This window comes from Haplochromis burtoni, unplaced genomic scaffold (assembly GCF_018398535.1).
Source record: "Haplochromis burtoni strain Fernald_Lab_line unplaced genomic scaffold, NCSU_Asbu1 Contig_125, whole genome shotgun sequence".
NCBI classification, from domain to species: domain Eukaryota; kingdom Metazoa; phylum Chordata; class Actinopteri; order Cichliformes; family Cichlidae; genus Haplochromis; species Haplochromis burtoni.
The window spans coordinates 1,317,987-1,338,716 of NW_024582486.1; the positions used below are offsets into that span (position 1 = coordinate 1,317,987).

A 20,730-nucleotide genomic window follows, 5' to 3' on the forward strand; every position below is an offset into this window, starting at 1 on the left:
TAGTTGTTTTTCAGTTGCATTTAATCTTCATCACGTAACTACTCCCACAGGAAACAGAATCTATGTGCTGCTGCAGACCTCCAGAAAACCTTTGTTTTATTTATTACCCCCGCCAAGGAGGTTATGTTTCTGGTAGCGTTTGTGTGCGTTCCTGCGTGCCTGTCAATCTGTCTGTAAACACAATAGCTCAAAAAGTTTTGAATGAATTCTGATAAAACTTTGTAGGGGTGTAGAGTTGCGTTAACAATGTTAACAATCTACCAAAATTTGACTTACATCCACCAAGGTCTTAAAGGTCAACTTAATGATTTAGAATAATCCTTTAATTGTGCCACAAGAGGAAATTTGGGTGTACAAGCAGCAAGAAAGACACGTATACAAACAAACAGTACACAAGACACACAACAGAAACCTACGCAATTTTTACATATTTACATCAAGGACAATTATTGGTTGAAAACAAAAAGTCTTACAACTTAGAATCATGATTGTTTCAAGTGTAGTGTGTATTGTCAGGATATAGAAAGTAGATTTCACATCACAGCAAATATGACCTCTGACCTCTCCTTCAAGGTCGATAGATTGACCTGAAGGTCAAAGTGATAATAATGCTATATAGAACTATTTCAAACTATGTATGGGATCCTAAATATCACATTACTTTGTCCTGCTCTTCTTTAAGGTCGAATAAGGTCAAACTTTCATAAAATGTCTTTCATCCTTAAAACTATGTTTAAAATTCTACTGCCTTTGTTTGTCTTGGCAACATTTAGGAAATGATTTAGGTACATTCAGGCCTATAGCAATTCTAAATGTCCCATTATAGTTTGCATCCAAATATCATGTTACATTTGACCTCTGCTCTCACTTTTACATTTTACACCTGCCTCTCTTTTAAGTTAACCCAAAAAATGCATTCTTTTTTACCACACTATAAACTTCTTAAAGTACATTTAAAAAGAAGAAAGAAAACAAGTTGAATCTGTACAAAATATGATACTGCTCCCTTAAGCGTAAACACTGCCCAGAGAGTGAGTTGCCTTGGCAGAGCTTTGTGCTCTCGGAGTGGTTTGTGGTTTAGTTAAGATTAGCTAATACAACTATAATATTAAAATTTTTGTGGATACGTAAATTACTTTCAAGTACTCAGAAACTCAGAAAATCATCCACATATATAATTACAAACATGAAAAACTAAAAAGTAACCAGGGGTCTGTAAAGGAGGAGTTAGGAAAATAAAAGTTAAAAGTTTGAAAAACTCAGAGGCAACTTCAGAAAAAGATGTAAAATGCATCAGCAAACAATTGTGAAGCTCATTTTACTGATGCTATCTGCTAATATTAGACAATATGAAGAATAAGAATAAAAACAAAATCAGCAACTGTCCTGTTCATTCCATGCACTAATGTCTTATCTCTGTGGTCTTCCTCTTCACCTCCTGCTTGGAAGTTTGTTATTAAGCCAGTAAGGTATAGGTAAGTCAAATTTTATTTATTTATCACCTTTCATAATAAATATCACAAAGTACATCACAACAAAAATGGAAAGAAATAACAAAATTCAAGATCTTTTGTCTGATATATCCACTAACCTTACACCCCAGAAAGGCCAGGAACTTTCCTGAACAAAAGATAACTAATTGTACTTTTCTTAACTTCACTATATGCTGAAACCACGTCAACCTTATCTCTCTAACTTATTTTCCAAAACGTGTGACCTGAGCTGTCCTGCTGATGCACTCATTTTTAATCCTGTTCCTCCTGGCCTTTACATCTTCAACTTTGCCACCTTCAACTCGACCTGCTGTGCAAGCAGCAGAAACATTTCAAAAACGTTTGCTTAACTTATCATTTTTATCTTACATCCAAGTAGCAACAGTTTAAGATGAATGCTGTGTCTCAAGTCCACACTTAGTACTTTTTGAGTGCACAAAAAGGGAAAAACCTGCGGCTAAATGAAGCTCATTGGATGGTGTACTCATAATGGTAAAAACAAACAAAAAAACTGCCATTTCTTACCATCTATGGTTGTCATCTTGGCTACAGAGAGGAAGCAGAGAGGCCACCAAACAATTTCCAGACAGTAAGAGAAGAATTCACTCTTGATTCCTATGATAGCTAGCATGCTAACTAACAGTGGCAGTTAGCATAAAGCACACATGCTACATACAGAATGTTGTAGCACTGTTTTTTAAACTTTTTCTTTTTTAATCTTATGTGTTAAAATAGTCATCATCACCGCAGAAGGACTTAGCACGGTGTGGTCCGAGGATTGACAAGTCAGAGCAACGCTCACGGTCAAATCTCTATTTCATCTTGCTGTGTTCAATTTTTGGCAGCACGAACATGTCAAAAAGCATTTAGCGCACTATGGGAAACGTCCAAATAGAGAGACTAGCAAGTTCAAACAACTACCAAATCTTTTTAAGAAAAGACTAAAAAGATTTGGTGAAATTTTACTCTAACTTGAAGGGATTTGAAAGCATTACAGCTGTATTATTATTTATTATTAATAAAATTAATTTGATTTGCTTCAAAGGGCAGTTTATATGTTTTAATGTGCAGTTTTCCTTTTATTAATAGAAGAAGTAGAAATTAAAAATATTGGAAGTATTGAACAAAAAGAAATATCAGCTGTGGTTAGTTCTTTCTACACAGTCTGTTGGACAATGATGACGAATTTTAGTGAGGTTAAGGTCACTCATTGTGTTTAAACCTTCCTTGGTCAATGTGGAACAAGTATTACTATAAATATGGTCACTGCATAAGAATCATTACAAAACAACTAAAATATAGATTAGTTAGAAAAGACCTAAGACAGCAAAAACAAACTTTACTGGACAAAGATAACTAATTGTGATTTCTTAAAATCTTTCCTTTTTGCAATTTACCACAAGCTTACAATACCTTTAAGACTAACTTACAAAACAGGATGCTGAAAACACTGCTAATGTCCCATTTGTTGCATTCAGTATATTTACAGTATTGCTCTACGAAGTTTACCAAAAGTTAAAATGCAGGAAGATGACACGAAACACGATTTATCTATGAAGCCATTAGAAAACTTCCCACTGAAGGGCCAGACTTCAGGAGTCATATTTGTCCACTTTTGTTCCCTCTATCTTACTGATCACATCAGATCAACATGCTGAAGTGTTTTTGTCTGGCTTGCTGGGTGGGCACACTCCCTTCATGTCTCCACTGATGCAACCGCACTACCTGATCAATCACCCAAAGCAGGTCTTTTGGGGACACATCTTAAAGGAAGGGGGGGGGGGACAGAAGAGCATGGTGTCATCAGCAGAGAAGGGGTGCCTTGTTTGCATGCAAGATGCTGGGTAATGCATCAAAAGATGACAGCTTCCCCATTCTTCCTTAAATAAGAATGGTGAGACTCTTGCTGGCTGTGGTTTAACTTTAATCATTCATCTAAATAACTGTTGCAGAAGTCTGCTGCAGGAGGGGCTGCATCGCCAAGCAGGCTGCCATGGGCGTGGAGAATATGAGAACTGACGTTGTACTCCTGGATTTCTCATTTGTAAATGTGTAAACATATATTTGACTCAGATTGGAAAAGCACTAAAGTTCCCCCCCACCCACGCTCCTCCCCTCCCTTGCAGATTTATGTATTGGAAGAGTTTGAAATTCATCGAGATTAGGTTCGGAGGAGGGCTCTGTCGCAACGAGCGACATGTTGAGCAGCTAAGTGACAGTGATTGATGCCCTCTGTGTTTCACAACTTATCAACCGCATATACACACACTCTCTGCAAACAGATAAACAGCAAAAACACCGGAGATAAATAAAGAATCAAACAAACACAGGGGACTGGCAAAGAAAAAAAAACCCCAACTTATCTGCATAATGAATAGACGAGATGGAGGAAAACAGGGAGAAGAGCGGCAGAGATTCCCAGCGGGTGAAACTGAGCTTGGGAGATGTCAGTTGGGAAGAGGTACAGGGACACATGGGCTTGTGACGACTCCGACAAGTCACCCAGGCGGCAAAATAAAGCCCGGCTTCCTCAGATTTGTTTCCAATGCTCATCAGTAGGAGAGCTGGATGACGGATGGACTGGCACTGGGCGCAACGCGAGCGTGTCAAAGTTACTCACCATAATAAAGACCTGCTCTTTTTCCTTTCCATTCGCCTTCCCTTTTTTTCTCCCCTCAATCCCTTTGCAGTCCTGCTGCCTACAACCAATTTCATTTCATTTTAAGCTGCCTTCATTTGTGTCTTATGCTTGTTCTATGTGCTTTTCCACTAATTTGCAGCATTTAGGGTATTGAAGTTGGTACATTTGCATGGTTGCTAATAAATATAATGCCACAATCATTTCCTCCCTTCTTTTGTTCTTATTCTTCTTTATCCATTACCTTCTACCTGCTTCCTTTCTTTCATTTATACCTGGATGGATCTTAATTTCTGTTATGCCATCTTTCTGCTAGCTACAGTTTCATTTTTTGGTTGTTTTTCTATCTGAAAAAAATTCCTTTGTTACTTCAATATTTAAAGAAAATCATAAAATTAAAATTTCTTTAGCGTATGTCTCTAGTTTTGATTTGATTCTTTAGTTTCTAGTTTGTTCTTTAGTTCCTTTAGTCATTTTATCTTTGATTCAAACCTTGTTCATGTCACCGTTTGCCTTGTTTTACCACCAGCCCACAGTCCTCTCATATTCCTTGATTTCCTTTTTTCCTTATCCTTACACTGCTGCTTTCCTTCTTTGACAGTTCATCATTTACATCCATCTATCCATGATTTAGATTATGAAAGTCTTCTGGTACTGTACTTTATTTTTCCTTTTGTTCCACTTCTATCCTTAATGTTTTCCTTGCCACTTTTTTTGCCCTCACTTTCTTCTTTTTCCTCATCACACCCTCTATCTTTTCATCCAATCACTCATCATTAAGCTCATGATCAGATCTGTGAATTATCCTTAATTTCCTTAAGCTCTCGCCTTTTTTCCATCCATTCATTCCTCCTAAAGTTCCTCATTCCATTCTCCATAACTGCTTTTTTCCCAATACATTTCCACTTATCATCGACTACACATGAACACAATCCTTGCTCAGTTCCATCTTTCCATCCTGCTCCTTTTCTTTTTCTCATCCCTTGATTTGAACATTACCTTTTGACTCAAAATGGTGATCAATGAATGTACTGCTAAAGATCACTCAACCTGAAGTATATTTAAAGTATTGAATAAAACAAACGTATTACAAAATATGATGGAAATTCTTTCTGTGATTTGAACAATGTTAAATTACAGCACGGATTCATAATCATAAAATCATGCTCACCATGACGATTTCTACGGATTCTGTTACAAAATGACAGCAACAGAAGGAGCTGCTGATAAAAAAAATACTTCATGTTAAAAAAGGAGCTACAGTCCTTTTCAAACATTGTGCATAAGTGCAAATAACTACTACAGGAGTTTGAGCGATAAAAATAAATAAATCAAATAAACAAAACAAAAGTTTATCGAACAGACCATTTTACTCAGCTGGAATAGATTTTCAAGTCAAACAACTACCAAAGCAGTTTGTTAAATTAACAAAACTGAATCAACCAAGCAAAGATGATGGTTTACACAACATGGAAGATCTGATTCAGATACCATTTGGTCATGTTTATTTTTTAACAAAAAAAAAAAGTTAAATAAATATGGCAGTCTCTTAATTAACAACAAGGTAAATTTCACAATATTCCAATTTCTTTAATTTTTTTTACCTTGATCTCTTTTCCTTTTATTCCAGCACCTCCTGCTTTCAGACATCTACACCCCATGGCGAGAACACAGCTAACTATTGATCTATTGATCCATTTAACTTAATTACTTCCACTCTTTCTCCATAAATCTGTCCTTTCTTCTCTCCTATGTTTCCTCACACTTCGATTCTTTTATCCTCTATTCTTTCACACTTCTGAGACCCATTTCGGAACTGCTGGCAAAAGGGAATACTAATACATATCTGGACATTCCCTGGTGTGAAGGATGTGCTCCATGCATTTGGGACCTAAGCTGAGTGGGGACGAGTGGGGCCAAAGCTCAGACCTGTGGGGGGGATACATGGCTCTCGAGCTTGGGGCAGACTCTCTTCACCAAGTGTGATGGCAGACTTAATTGGAGAGAAAACAGTGGGAGGTGCCAGTGAATAAAACTCCTCAGAAACGCTGAGGTTCAAGTGAGGTTCACTTGAAGGTTAAGCACACATACACACACAGACACACACACACACACCTGCCTCAGAGCATGAAGTGACAAGGATCCTGTAGCATTATTAGCACAAAGAGTGCAAAGGTATGAAATATATCAAATATGATTGTGAATATAAAGAACTAAAAAAACTCCCATATCAGAAAAGATAATTAAACATACGATCCAGCACATCCTTATACTATCACACAATGTATAGGAGTTTTCTCCTTAGTTGCCTTTTAGATGCCTTTGCCAGTGTATAAATCACCCAGCTTCAAGGACGTAGCATTGGGACCCCTAACTGGGATCTTTCACATCTACCATCTGGATGCAGAAAACCAGAGTGCTGACCAGCGGCCCTGCTCTCATTCTGTTCCTCAGGAAGAGATGGGGGGTGGGTGTACACTGTAGCTAGAAACCTAATCAATCCAACAACTGCTCATATAAAATCCTTTCTAAAGATGTAGAGAAGTCGAATTGTGCAGTAATGATATTTTGAGAGCGAATGAGAAAGAGAGAGACAGGGGCCAGAACAGAAAAAAAGAAAGAAAACCTGTCAGTGTCTGCTCATCCAGAACTGTCCGAAGCATTCGTTCACACGCTCCCTTTTTCTTTCTCCCCCTCTTTGCTCGCCCTCCTCCAGAAACCCCGGTCTTCCATCATTCAAGTTAGTTTCACACTCTGAGGCTCAATATCAAAGTAGATATGAAGCAGAGAAACACAGGATTGTCTTTCCACAGACAATTGTGTCCACTGCGTTTATTTGTGTCATGGTATCCAATGGTGTAAGTAGGCCTATATGTGAGCCACCTGTCTGCTGTCTTTCCATCAGGCTGAAAATAACTGAGCTCCCTCCACCCCCCAACATAAGACAGTCGCTAGGGAGTATCTGTCAGTCAACACACGCGTCGAAGCTATTATCAGTTAGGGTTGCACTAATGACACTGTCTCTAGTTACAATACAATACCGATACCTGAGGTTTGGTTATATGTAGCATTAAAAATATTAAAAGACTCTGAAGAAGAGACTGGGAATCATTTTTTCTATGTGTGTAAGTTAAACCACACTTAAGTTAAACATTCTTTTCCAAACTTTGCAAAATAAAATGTAACAAATGAAAATAATTTTGCAACGTGATCAATACGGTGACCATAAATATTACCCATTCTCCGGCTCGCTGTAAAATCACAGAGCACCTAAGGACAGATGAAGTGTAATATTATTAATTGAACTGATGATTATATGTTAGTGTAAGTGCAATAAAATCTTCCCAACAATGTGATGAGTGACAGCAAAGATGAGAGAGAGAGAGAGGGAGGGAGTAAGAGAAAGAGAGCAGCTGACAGGGAAAGCACTTTCGTCATCAATGAGCTCGTCATTTGTCTCAGCTTACTTTGACCACAGTCTGTGGTGAAGTACAACGCTTTTGCAAACATACAAATAAAAGATGCTGGCGTCTTAGCCGCGAAATGCCTTCAAAATGCTAAACGATTTCTGTTAGCTTCCTTCATACTGTACTAGGTCTAATGCTAGCAGCTTGCGCACTGCTGATGTGTGGTATTGAATACAATGCAACCTTGTTATTCTTCAGCAGCTGCACATTATTATCACACAATAAAAACTATAAAATATCATTTAATAACAAAATATTTTCAAGATCTAACCACAACAGTAATTTGCATCCACCTTTGCTCTTCTTGTCATGTGAGGTGCAGTTAGCCAGAGCTCCAGTGATGCTCGATTGAGTCTACATTTGAGTCACACATCACCAGCTGTTAGCACTTCTTCTTTCACAGCCTGTTTGTGCTCAGTAGTGTGTTTTTACCTCACTGGGGAAGTAAAAACACAGGTTGGTTTTCACCTCAAGTGGGAACAGTTTTTTTGCATAGTTTACAAAGTACTGTATTTTTGTTCTTTAAATTTTTATTAAATTACAAGTTAAAATTAAACTTTGTATTTTTTAAAATGCTGTATTTCATTGGAGGTTATTGGTGAAATTCCCCTTTTAGAAACTAAATTGTTATTGGAGGCTCACTCCTGGCTCTTGTTCTCAGACATTCCTGGCCTTTTCTTGTTATAGACCTCACTAGGAAATGTAAATACAAAGATATTGCGATATGACATTTTTATATCATGTAAAACAGCGGTCCCCAACCTTTTTTGCACCACGGACCGGTTTATGCCCGACAATATTTTCACGGACCGGCCTTTAAGGTGTCGCGGAAAAATACAACAAAATAAAACTAGTACCGGTACCGAAAAAATGAAGATTTATTCATAACACACGTGAAAAGATCCAGGAAAACCGAGTTAACGATAAAAATGATAACAAAATAACACTGAAAACCAAAAAAAACCCCCTAAAAACCATACATTTCACACCTGAGCCTCTACTCTTGCGGCCTGGTACCAAATGACTCACGGACCAGTACCAGTTCCGAGGCCCGGGGTTGGGGACCGCTGATGTAAAATGTATGCGGTATTATCACAGGTGATATGCTATGGCACTAGCCTAAGCAAAATATCAATATATAAGAGATTTGAAAAGCAGTGTAATTGGAATAAAGAAGTGCAAGAGAACAAAACACATGAGAAGCCTGGTTATTTATCACTGAAACTTGCTACCAACAAATTAACCTAGCTTAAAATTGATCCAAAAAGATGGTTTACAAACTATATTGGAACCTAATTACTCACCGATTTCATTTATTTGTGATGCTTATTTTGGTGTTTAACTATGTTCTCTAAACAAAACCTATAAAAAGTTAACATTTGGCTAACTGTGATAGCTACATTTGTATTACTGACCAGCCTATTCACTTCACTCATGTGGATTCAAGAGTGGCTATAGACAGAACAAGTCTTGTGACTAATAGTCTAGCAGGATCTGTGGTTCAATTACACTGTGGACCAGCTCTTCTCTGTCCCTGGGCTAGATGCTTCACTGGAATAACTAACACACATACAAACATATACAGAAGCACACACCAGAGTGCAAAAACACACAGACTTTATAAATGTGATGTCACTGACCAAAGGACAGCAGCGCTGATACATTTCTCTCGTTTCTTCCTTAAAGATATGTCCAAAAGAAACATACTGGAAGATTGGATATTGGCACTATCTAAATGAATGTTTTCAGGCCCCGGGGAGGCAAAGGCTCACTGCACCGTCTGGGTCTTTAAAAATCAGGGGACAGATGATGAAAAGCTTGGCCAATGCAGTTTATCCACAATGTGAGAAAACACAGGAAATGAACAGTGACCTATGCCGCCGAATTCCTGCCGTTTCACAGAACTCGTTCAGATTTAGCAGATGGAATTCTTGACTGTTGTTTCAAGCGAATTCATCCTTTCACTCGGCCACTCGCCGGGCTTTTGTAATTTTGAATCCAAGGACTCGTGATATTTCACATCTTGAGCAAACAAACCTGATTAACTGAAAAATTTCAGTGATGTTGCGATCCGTGTAGCACAGCCTCACTTTGAACAGTATATTCTTAAAAAGCAAAAGAGCCTATAAAGCCATTTCGGCCTTGGCATTTACAGAAGAAAAACTGATGGTCGCTACAAAGCATGACTAGAATTTTCTTGAGCTTCCCTACTGGTCCGACCAGTTGAAGAATGACAAAAACTGAGCCGACTGACACGCCCACACGCACAAACACCCACATGGCACAAACACAAGACAGGTCTAAAGATCTGGTGTCTTTCCAGAGCAGATGGGTGGGTTGGGTGAGGGGTATGGGGTGGGCCTGGTGGGTGGGGGGTGCAGGAGAGCGTCAATCTGTCATTACTAACAAGCCAGGAGACTCGGAGCCAGGGCAGGTCACACACACATACACACACGCTCGTCGTCCTTACGCAGGCATCACATTCCAACTGTGGCATTCCTGCTAATTAGAACACAAATTAATGATCCAAGCAAGTGAGACAGGCTGGCTCTCCCTCCCTCTAGTCAACATTTAGCCTTCCTCTGAGTTCCCACTTCCTCTGTGCTGGCTCCCTCCATTTTATTTTGCAATTCACCCTTTTATTTTTTTTCTTTCATAATGTTCCATATTGCCTCGCTGTGCTCCTTTTTCGTTTCTCTGTAACAGGTGAGCGGAAACAAGCTGTTTCTAATCAGTTAAGTAAAGCAGACTTTGTGTGATTATTTACAGACACTCTGTGATCTTTCACTGGGAGATTATTGACAAAATCAGGTGGAAGATGGCTGTAGAACTTCTTCTGCTAATGTATAAACAAGTAAATATGTAAACAAGGTAAATTGGTAGCTTTGATATTAAATCTCATCCAATGTTATTACATTTCTTATACACCTGAGTTTCTTTCAGGTTTTGTGTCGTTATCGGCTGTGCCATCAACAAAAAAACAAAACAAAAACAACTACAACAAATCTGTTTATTAGCATTATGGAAAAGCTTGTTAAACATAGGAGGCGAGTGGCCAATCTTGCAAGCTTATATTTTTTGCTGTATATCCCAGTGTTGTTTGCTTCTTATTTATGATAAATGGTCGTTTTCTTCTTCTCATAATGGAAGAAATCTGACTATGCAAAGGCATACATGAAACCTGAACATACGATCCCTGGTGTGTTCAACTATCTCCTCCACGCAACACTTTAATGCATGTTTTTAGTCATTTTAAATTCCCATCCGCTATTATTATACCAAATGGAGCTGGTTTCAGTATGTGGATAAAAGGGTTCACTTTAGCAGCAGCAGCACTTGAAAGCTTGAATTGCCTATACATTTAGAGATTTTTTTCTTTTTTGACGCTGCCAGATAAAAAGAAAGTTTTAATAAAGCTTGTCACACGTTAAAATCAAAATCTTCCCCCATCTCTGAATCCTGCAGTTTTTCTCTCTCTTACATTAATTTTCCACTTGCATTATTGTGAAATAATCAGCGCATAACTTGAAGCCACAGTGAAAAATGGTCTGTAAACTTGCCAAAGAATTGCTGCTAGTTCCCTCAGAGCTCCACCGCTGAATAAATTGCTTGTTCTTTGATTGTATCTGTTTGTATTCCTTCAGGAAGAACAGTGATAAATTCTGGGGCAAAGTCACAGTCAACCACAACAACAGCTATACAGACTCAATCCGGCAGCAGTCTTCGGCGTCCAGGACACCTTGCCTATGATGCATCAGTGGAGACTGACCTTGAGCTCTTGGTATTAAGGTCAGGAAGCATCATTAGTTCTGTTTCCCCACTGCAGGGCTAAGAATAGGAACGTGAACACAATCACTCAGTCATCATCTTTGTTTTTTCACACAGTTCTCTTCTTCTTTTTTAGATCAGGGTTTGCTGGAGCGACTAAAACAATTAAACATCTTGCTGTACCTCATATGAGCATAAGTGGGATTAAATCAGAATTAGACCAGACAGCTCTGATTAAGCGTAGTTAAACTATTAATATTATCTGTACAGCCAGCCCAATATGGAATCAGTATGTCTTTAATGTCTGTATTTTTTCTGATGATCAAATCTAATCAAATTCCTTTTCTCCTTTTTTTAATCTTTTTTTTTTCAGTTCAGTTCATTTTTATTTCAAACATATACATTCACCAACATGTCATAAAATCTTTCCATGCAGCTGTTTGAAAAGGAGTAGGCAGAAGCATATACTTATTTAGCCCTTACATGAACAGAGCATGGACATGTTGCTACATGCACACACACCTGTTATTACGGTTAAATCTCCCTAAGGTAGTGTTTCAGGCCCTGAAGTTCCAACGGCTTTGATTTAAATTAATAAGTGATCCATTCTCTGCTTTAGAGTAAAGTACGCTGGAAAATATCACCATATACAGAACTGAGGGAAAGAGTTTCTTTTGTTTTGTTTTTTAATAAATACAAATCACCTGCAGTTGACAGCTCACACCTTCCATCTCTGTTTCCTTCAGTCCCGGTTGGGGCTCTGGCTCACAATCAATACCTTTCACAGCTAAGCCAATCTGCAATAATAAAAGCATTACAGACAGGGAAAAATAACATCAAATCTTATTAAATATGGGAGATAGTCTCTTCCTTTCTACTGCATGTCTTCCTGTCTCTTGTTGCCTAGGTGATCAGGAAACCACTACGTTGGACAGATCATTGCTGTTGGCATGATCCCTTAATGTTCCTGGGTGATCAACAGGCTCAGGATCAGGGCCTGTGTTGTGGGTTACAGGTTTGAAGCTTAGCATTCTGCTCATCTCTCCTGCCAGCCATGTATATTTCACAGGATTGTCTTTTATATTCAGTCTGTGGCTCAGTGGAGCACTCATCTTTATTTCATTTTGTGGCGTTTTTTAATTTTAGCCAGAGTTTTTTGCACTCTCCTCCTCCTCCTCTCCCTCCATCCTTCCTGACAACCCCCTCTGCTGACTGAATCAGTAATGGCATAATGCATCTTGCACTATAAAACTTTCACCAAAACAAACAGTAACTTTCAGCAATTCAATTTCTGCCCTTGCTGCACCTAGACTGGAAAAGGGTGAGATCTGCACTGTACTCATATTAAGGTTTTTTTTGTCTGGCTCAGTGTTACAACTTTGTCACATTAATGTACAGTTACAATAGATTAATTTCATTCTAATGGAAAATTCACGTGAATCTATTATGGACATTTATAGAATCATCTTTTTATTCTGTCATCGCTAAGAAAAAGTCTAAGAAAAAAATCCTTCCTTCAGTGCTGGGTTTTTCCAGAAAGCCTGATCCTTTCAAGATGCTGAAGCATCTTCTTCTCCATATCTGAGCTCCTGCATTGATGTGCCATTGGTAGTAAAGACTAAGTCACTTGTCACCAACCTGATTTCTCCAACCCAGCTGTGCCAAACTGATACATAGCGTGACACACACGGGCCCTCACTAATGGTGATGACAACAGCAAGCATAAACTGGCCATGACCCAACTCTGACTGGCTGTTCGTTGCAAACAGAAGATTTGAACAACATGTGGGAGGGGCTTCTGAGCTCAGTGCTCACACCCAGGTGTGTAGCATGCTGAGGCGATTGCCACTCTGTGAGCACATACAGATCCAGAAGAAAAAACCCAAACCAAAACAACTGACCAACCAATCAAATGACAAAACAAACAAACAAAAACATAATATTCCAGAAACACGCTTTGCCAATCTGATCAGCTGTTTGTAACACTTCCTACGTCCATCAGCGCGAACTATCGCATGTCCACCATGTCCTGCCCGAAACCGAAAGTGATTTCATTTTGCGGAAATGTAGTTTTTTACCATCAGGGCCTTATGAGCCTATACTGGTGTTTTTAAAAGTTATGTTTGACTTTATGACTTTATGTGTCGTTTCTGGGATGCTTAGGACTCATATTGCACTGCTGGAAATAGTTTATTTTGATGAATATGCTGTTTTTTTTGCAAATTTGCACTTTAATATTTATTTTTGTTTTTCCTGCAGTATATAAAAATTGGTGTCTTTCAAAAATAAAACTATGAAGACACTCAAAATAAATTTCCTGTGGTGGGAAACTATTTTGTGCAACTTTTTTGTATTTACAGTTTTGAGGGATAAGCCTCTTAAATTTCTCTAACTAGAAATATATGTTAAAAAAACAAAAATGATTTAAAAATTTTTTGTAGTTTATTGCACTTTTTTGCAATTTATGTAATTACTATGCACTTAATGCATACATATTATTAAAATTTGGGCTATAATGGTTGTATTGATGTATATCAACTTGAAATGCTCCCAAAAACGGCTCCACAGCATGTAAAAATATAACATAAGCTCTGGCGCACTTGGTTCTGTAGGTCTTAAAGGGTTAATTGAGACAGAGGAAATGAGTGAAATTAAGATTGACATGCTTACACTGTGAAGAAAATACAAAGGTGAATTTTTCAAAATCAATGCTGCAGTTTCTATTTCCTTCGCTGACAAGAGCCATCCTCCAGGTTATATTTTTAAGCCTTTATTACAGACATCCAGAAATGATAAGAAGAAAGAAAGATGCAACACAGGAGTCCAACCAGACTCAAAGTGGGCATGGTGAAAAATGTAAGACTAGTCAAAGAACTCTTATGATTCCTTATTTATATGGCAGTGAGCATTGCACTAAATAAAGGTACCTGCAAGGGAAGCAAGCTTTATTACTATACAATGGAAACTTTCTGCTGATCTCATTTATAAATGGATAATTTCACTTGTTTAGAATAAACTTTATTCATTTGTTCTCAGTTTTTAAATCAGCAATGTGTAATGTTGTTAGTAAGTACTTCCACTTAAATTCAGTGAGGCACAAAAACAAACTAGTATAAATACTTAAGTAAAGTAGGTAAAAGTACAAAGTGAAATCAGACATGAAGACTATATTTTTCTCTCTCTTGCGTAAACTTCACCTGTAATAAGAATGAATGTCTTCTCCCCAGTGCAGATATGGACTATCTTGTACAATTCCTAGCTATAAACCTTTACAGTGTCCTTGGAACAGCTCTAAAAGGCAACAACAATTTTAAGATTGTCTCATTTCAGTTGGTTTGATGTCAAGGGAGCGTTTAACCCACAAACAAACCAATCTAACACAGTCTGTTAGCTTTGCCAATACATCCTCAAGTCAATACAGCCCGCCAGCCGTTCTTTATTTACACATTTGTTTGTGGTCTTGGTAAAGCTGTTCACATCCCTGTTGGGCCATCCCAATTAACTGGTAATGGAAAACTAGACTGAAAGTGAGCCTTCTTGAGAGTGCTAGAATTATAATAAATCCAGATCAATTTAAATGACAACAAAAGTGGAGCCAACTTAAATTCATACAGTGGTGTTTACAAACTGCTGCATGGATTATACCAGAATAGTGTGAAGCAGTGAGAATTCTTCAAAATAAAATTGAGTGTGGAGGGTTTTTTTTTTTTCTAACAGGGAACACTACTGCTGGTGCACCATCTCAACCTTTTTCTGTGATGCAAAAAAATATGTCAAACTTGAACCTGCTTCTTTTTCTCGCTTTTTGAAGTATATACTTTGATTTTAAGTTCTTCTAAAATTTGTGTGTTAAAATAAGATCTAGTAATTAACTGTCAGTAGGAAGTAATGCTATCTATGATTATGGTTACTTTTTTCCCTCTCCTGTAAGGGAATAGTTACACTGTAAAAAGTAAAGCAAAGCCTCAGTTACGCTGACTTTAACGTCATAATAACAAAGACAAAAAAGAAAAAAGTTCCAGGAAAGGTTTCCTTTAACAATTTGTATTTTTTTAATATTTCGAATTAGATGAAGACGATAAATGGCATACATTTTTCAACCTTGTGATTTAAAATATATTTAAATATATACAGTCACCGCTACCTGTTTTACACCTTGGTACAGTAGTACCTCTATTGCCTTCAGAATTGCCTTAATTCTTCATGGCAGGGATTGAAGAAGGTGCTGAAAACATTGTCAGAGTTTTTGACCCATATTGACATGACAACATGACAGGGCTGCTGTAGATTTACTGGCTGTACATCCATGATGTGAATGATGTGAATCTCCCATTCCACCAAAGGCTCCACAAGATGCTTTACTGGATTTAGATCTGTGGAGATCATTCAAGTACAATTGATTCATTTTGAGAAACAAGTTTGAGATGATCTGAGATTTGTGATATGTTGTGTTATCTTGCTGGAAGCAGCCATCAGGAGATGTGTGTGTTACAGGGATTGACATGGCCAACTACAGTCCTCAGGTAGACTGTAGCTCCACCTGAGGGGCTCAGGGGGCAAAAAGAAAACATCTCCCACACAAATACACCACCAGCAGTCTCAACTGTTGATACAGGGCAGGACGGATCCATGTGGTTTATGCCACACGGCCAATCTCACAGCAGAAATCGAGACTTACCAAACCAAGTAACATTTTTCCAATCTTCTATTGTCCAATTTAATGAACCTGTGCAAACTGTAGCCTCAGATTTCAGTTCTTAGCTGACAGAAATTGTGCCAGAAAATCCTAGAAAAATCAACATTTTCTGAATTCAGACCAGCTTGTCTAGCAGCACCATGTTCTGAGTCACTTAAATCACCTTTTTTCCCCATTCTGAGGCTCAATTTGAACTTCAGCAGGGGTCTTGGCAATTTGCGAATTCACCGAGTTGCTACGGTGTGATTAGCTGATTAGATATTTTTGTTAACGAGCGGTTGAACAGGTGTGCCTAATAAAGTGGCAGGTGAGTGTATATTTCTTCGTGACTCATTCGGAGGGCACAAAGCAAATAGCATCAATAAAACAAAGTACAGACATGAGGAATACAGAGAAAAAGACTGAATTTAAATTAAAGACACGTATCACAGATAAAACCGTCAGCAAAGTGAGTCACTGCCGATCAACTGAGAACCAGTAATTTTTATACAGAGGATTTTATCTAAGCAGCACCACAGAGACTTTGAATAAAGCAATGAGGAGGTTGATATTTAACAGCATCTCTACTCATTTTAAAAGCTTCCAACAAAATAAAACACATTCTTTTTGCAAATATTGAAACAAAAAAACCCTCAAATAGGTAGGTTATTGGGGAAGAGTTTCATAACAATTTAACAAATTACATTATGAACGGGGGTTCACCCATTTCTATGTTTTTTATGTTTCCACGCATCAACACATCTTATTTTAACTCTAATCAGATGGATTTCTCCAAAGTAGTGGAACTCTTTTCATTTGATCAGCTGAACGACAAATAATTTCCTAGCTTGTGGTAAAAGAAGGAAGAAAATATAAATATGAATAAATAGCACAGCACACATTCAATGTTGGTTGGACATACAATACTAAGACTTTAAGAATTGACATCTCTTTATCTGACATGACATTCAATCTGATCTATAAAACAAGTATGAAATTATTTGGCAACAGAATGTAATCTCTGCAACACGGGAAATGTGAATGGAAAGGAGACAGTGGGGTCTGATATCTCAATAAAGAAACAAGAATGAAATCATTAACTAAACCGTTTGGCAACAGAATCTAATCTTTGCTACATCAGACGTTCTAAATGAAAATAGGAGGGTGGGTAGATCTCTCAACAAAGAACATTTGTTATCACAGATGAAAATCAATTCTTGCAAAAATAGAAATCACTGTGCATGCAATCGGCGTAAAGGCAGCAGAGGTGTTTAGTTAGGTGCTGCGGAAAAATGTTAACATGGTCTACAACACACGGATTATTTAAGAACGCATAAAATTTTAATGCTGCACCCTGTGAAAGATCATAACTAGACCTGGGAGTGCATCTGGTATAAAAATGGAAAAAAGATGGGGGAGGAATGTGATTTATACAATTGAAATGGTGGTGCAGCAGGGGCTAGCGAGAAGCACTGACCTCATGGATTAAACATCCGAGGAAATTACACAAAAACATTCATCAGCAGCATTCATTTGTAAATCTCATTTTAATCTCTATTTAGTGGATGTTGCTATCTTCAAATAATGTCCATCTAGTTCAACAGAAATTGCTTTGCCTGATGAGATTTTGTTAGATGTTATAAACCTTGAGGTGCACAATTACACCAGAGCAAAATTTGTGGATGTGTCATTTTTGATGTTACTTTAAGGTTAAGTCCTCATCATAAGAATGATGTTCATCTACTAAACCCCGTCGTAAATTGTGGTGCTCCAGAAGTCAGGGTTTTACTCATTCAAGGTCTCACACAGCACTTTTTGATACCAGACTACTGCACAGGTACGTATATGAAATACTATGTTTTTTTTTCCCTTTCTTTTTTTTAATGTACACTTTGCTTTACAAGGCAACAGGGCAGTCAATCTCTCACAGATATCTTTTTAATCAATTTCTTTCTGTCCTTGTGTGTGCATGCTTGTGATTTATGTGGTTCAGCAGGCCATCAGGGCACACTGCTGGCCTCACAGTACTTTGGTGTCTGATGTAGCAAGACATGAGTTCACCCTGGCCTCCTTATCTCTAGTGTGCAAAAACATCCTAGCACAGAGTGACAGAGAAAAAAATGTAAAGGAAATGAATACCTACAAAACGAGTAGAGTTGGGATGACACCGAAGCTGAGAGGAGGAGGTAAGAGAAGTGGTAAAGGACAGCAGGGATACATGAGACCGCATGTTTATGCAGCACTGCTCTGACCTAAATAAGGTTTCAATTTTTTTTTTTAAATATTCACTAATGGATACGAAAAAATTGTAACAGTATCGATGCCAACAATACATGCCTCCTCCAGCTGATGCACAACTTCACACAACCCTCACTAGCGGGATAACAAATGAATGGGAGCAGATTCAGAACCCCGAACAACATTTCATGAGGAATTTTGAGAGGTTGGTTTATGTATTAAAGAGTTAATATGAATATTAACCCATCTACCACATTAATGCCAGCAACATCCACTATCTGTTAAGTTATTGTTTAGGTAGCAGCTAGCACGAATGGCCAATAGTAAAACAATATTGTTAATGCAAGAGCTAGATAGCAAACATTATCCATCCTGCCCATCTTTAATATTAATAGACAGCATTAGTTTGACTAAAGAGCCCAGTCATTTGTTTCTAACAAGTGTTACGTTCCAGATTAAGGTTGAGAAAACTCTGCCAACAATTAAACAAAACAGTTGCCGTTTAGCTTGCCAACTCTGTTTGATCAGCAATGAACTGTAGTATAAAACACTCCCTCAGTCAACCTACAAATATTGCATTTTAACACTATCTCTGGGAAAAATTCAATTATTTAGTTATCTTAATCTATAATATTGCCCTGCTTCAGACAAGTTAAAAGTAGTTTTGTTCTTAATGTTATTGTTTGTATTGCCATTGTCTTTTAATGGTATTGAAAATGGTATCAAGTATAGGTACTGAGTTTGAAATTCTAATAGTGTAACAACCTTAGATTTACGCTGGTCTATGATTGACCTCAATCTGAACCAAATCAGGCGTACAATGTAAGTTTGAGCTAAAAATGTCACATAGCCGTGTAAGCTTCGTATTGTCAATGTGTCAAGGCACTATAGATGTCTGTATGTGCTAACAACTAGCTGTGATATGACTGTAGATTCTCGAACAGTCTTCGAACACAGCAGCTTCTTCGTGTATTTACTTTTGTCGTTCCTGCAGTGACGCAGTTTGGTTCGCTTGGATTTCACTTCACAACCAAACCACAAGGAAAAGCTACAAGTTTACAAACACATAAACTGATTTGGACCAAAGAAAACAACCTACAGGTGTGAAAACACCCTCAGAAACCAAGGCCATGCTGTTGCTGTCGTTAGCCAAACTAATCAGACATCGTGTGTTTGCAATATTACACATGGCGCAAGTTTGTGCATGTTTCAGTAACACTTGATTAACGTGTAGCATGATTACCAATTTCATATAGCTCCTAAAATACACACAAAATATTTGTCTGGCCAGTGTTGAACATTGTCCATTTGAAGTGTGCTCAGTGTTAAATGTTTTCTGAGGTGTTTCTGTCTTTAAGACGAGGCCTAGCCTAATTTTGTCTCTCTCGTTTAAACAGCCAGTAGCCAGAAAAATCCCTAGCTGTGACACCGCTTTTGGTGTGGACCGCCGATCTCAAGGGCGACAGTGGCAAATCTCACACAATCTCACCCACTCAAATCTCAAAAATCTTGCTAATTACACACCTAAAGAGACAACTTGAAAACGTGTGGGGTGTAGCTGTCGATCAGAAGTGTTGATTAAAGACTAGTAAAATAACATTCGCTGTTTGAAAATGTAATCAAGCAGAAGACTTGTGTTATCAAGCTGGACGTGACTTTGCTGTGTTCACCATGTTAAAGAGGGTTACATTAAATACATTTCCAGTCTGACACACTGGCATGCTTCTTCAGTATCACTGTCTGGGTGTTTTACAGTGGAATGGTTGGTGAAAACAAGGGTGGGGAACAATATGAATGTTCATAGACCTGTGCATGCTTAAGGTAAAGGTGTGCAGTGCCATCCAATCCATTTTAAGGCACGAGGAGTTTATATTGGCCAGAAAAAACACTTGTTCATGAACAGTGATGAATGAGCTGAACAGAGGTGTTTAAGCAAAGCTTTCAAAGCTATTTATATCTTCTTATTTTTAAAAATGGGTTGCTATTTCATGTGAGAAATTTTCTTTGTGCAAATGCAGTCATCTTATAATTTGTTATGTAGACTACCTGATGGAGGTCGGCAGCTATTCAGTTAATAAATATGAATAATAAATAAATATGAATTCATCCATCCATTCGCGTCCGCTTATCCTTTTCAGGGTCGCGGGGGGTGCTGGAGCCTATCCCAGCTGTCATAGGGCGAGAGGCGGAGTACACCCTGGACAGGTCGCCAGTCTGTCGCAGGGCCAACACACAGGGACAGACAACCATTCGCACTCACATTCACTCGCACATTCACACCTATGGGCAATTTGAATTAACCAATTAACCTATCCCCACTAAGTGCATGTCTTTGGACAGTGGGAGGAAGCCGGAGTACCCGGAGAGAACCCACGCAAATATGAATTCCAAAGTCTAAAGTCCTGCACTGAAAACAGGATGGACCAGCTGCATCAAAGAAGTTGCATATTC

At 38.2% G+C, this 20,730-nt stretch overlaps 1 protein-coding gene across 2 annotated transcripts in view; it reads right to left on the reverse strand.

The window, feature by feature from the left end:
- LOC102303556 (neurexophilin-4) overlaps positions 1–20,730 on the reverse strand; it is a 47,751-nt gene that overhangs the window by 12,558 nt on the left and 14,463 nt on the right. The window contains exon 1 of one of the 2 annotated variants that reach the window (XM_042224024.1): positions 2,019–3,203. The exons of the other annotated variant lie outside the window; for it this stretch is intronic. Within the exon in view, the coding sequence (XP_042079958.1) occupies positions 2,019–2,021 (3 nt within the window). The 5' untranslated portion in view covers positions 2,022–3,203. Of the gene's footprint in view, positions 1–2,018; positions 3,204–20,730 lie in introns of those variants that run through there. 2 annotated transcript variants of the gene reach the window in all.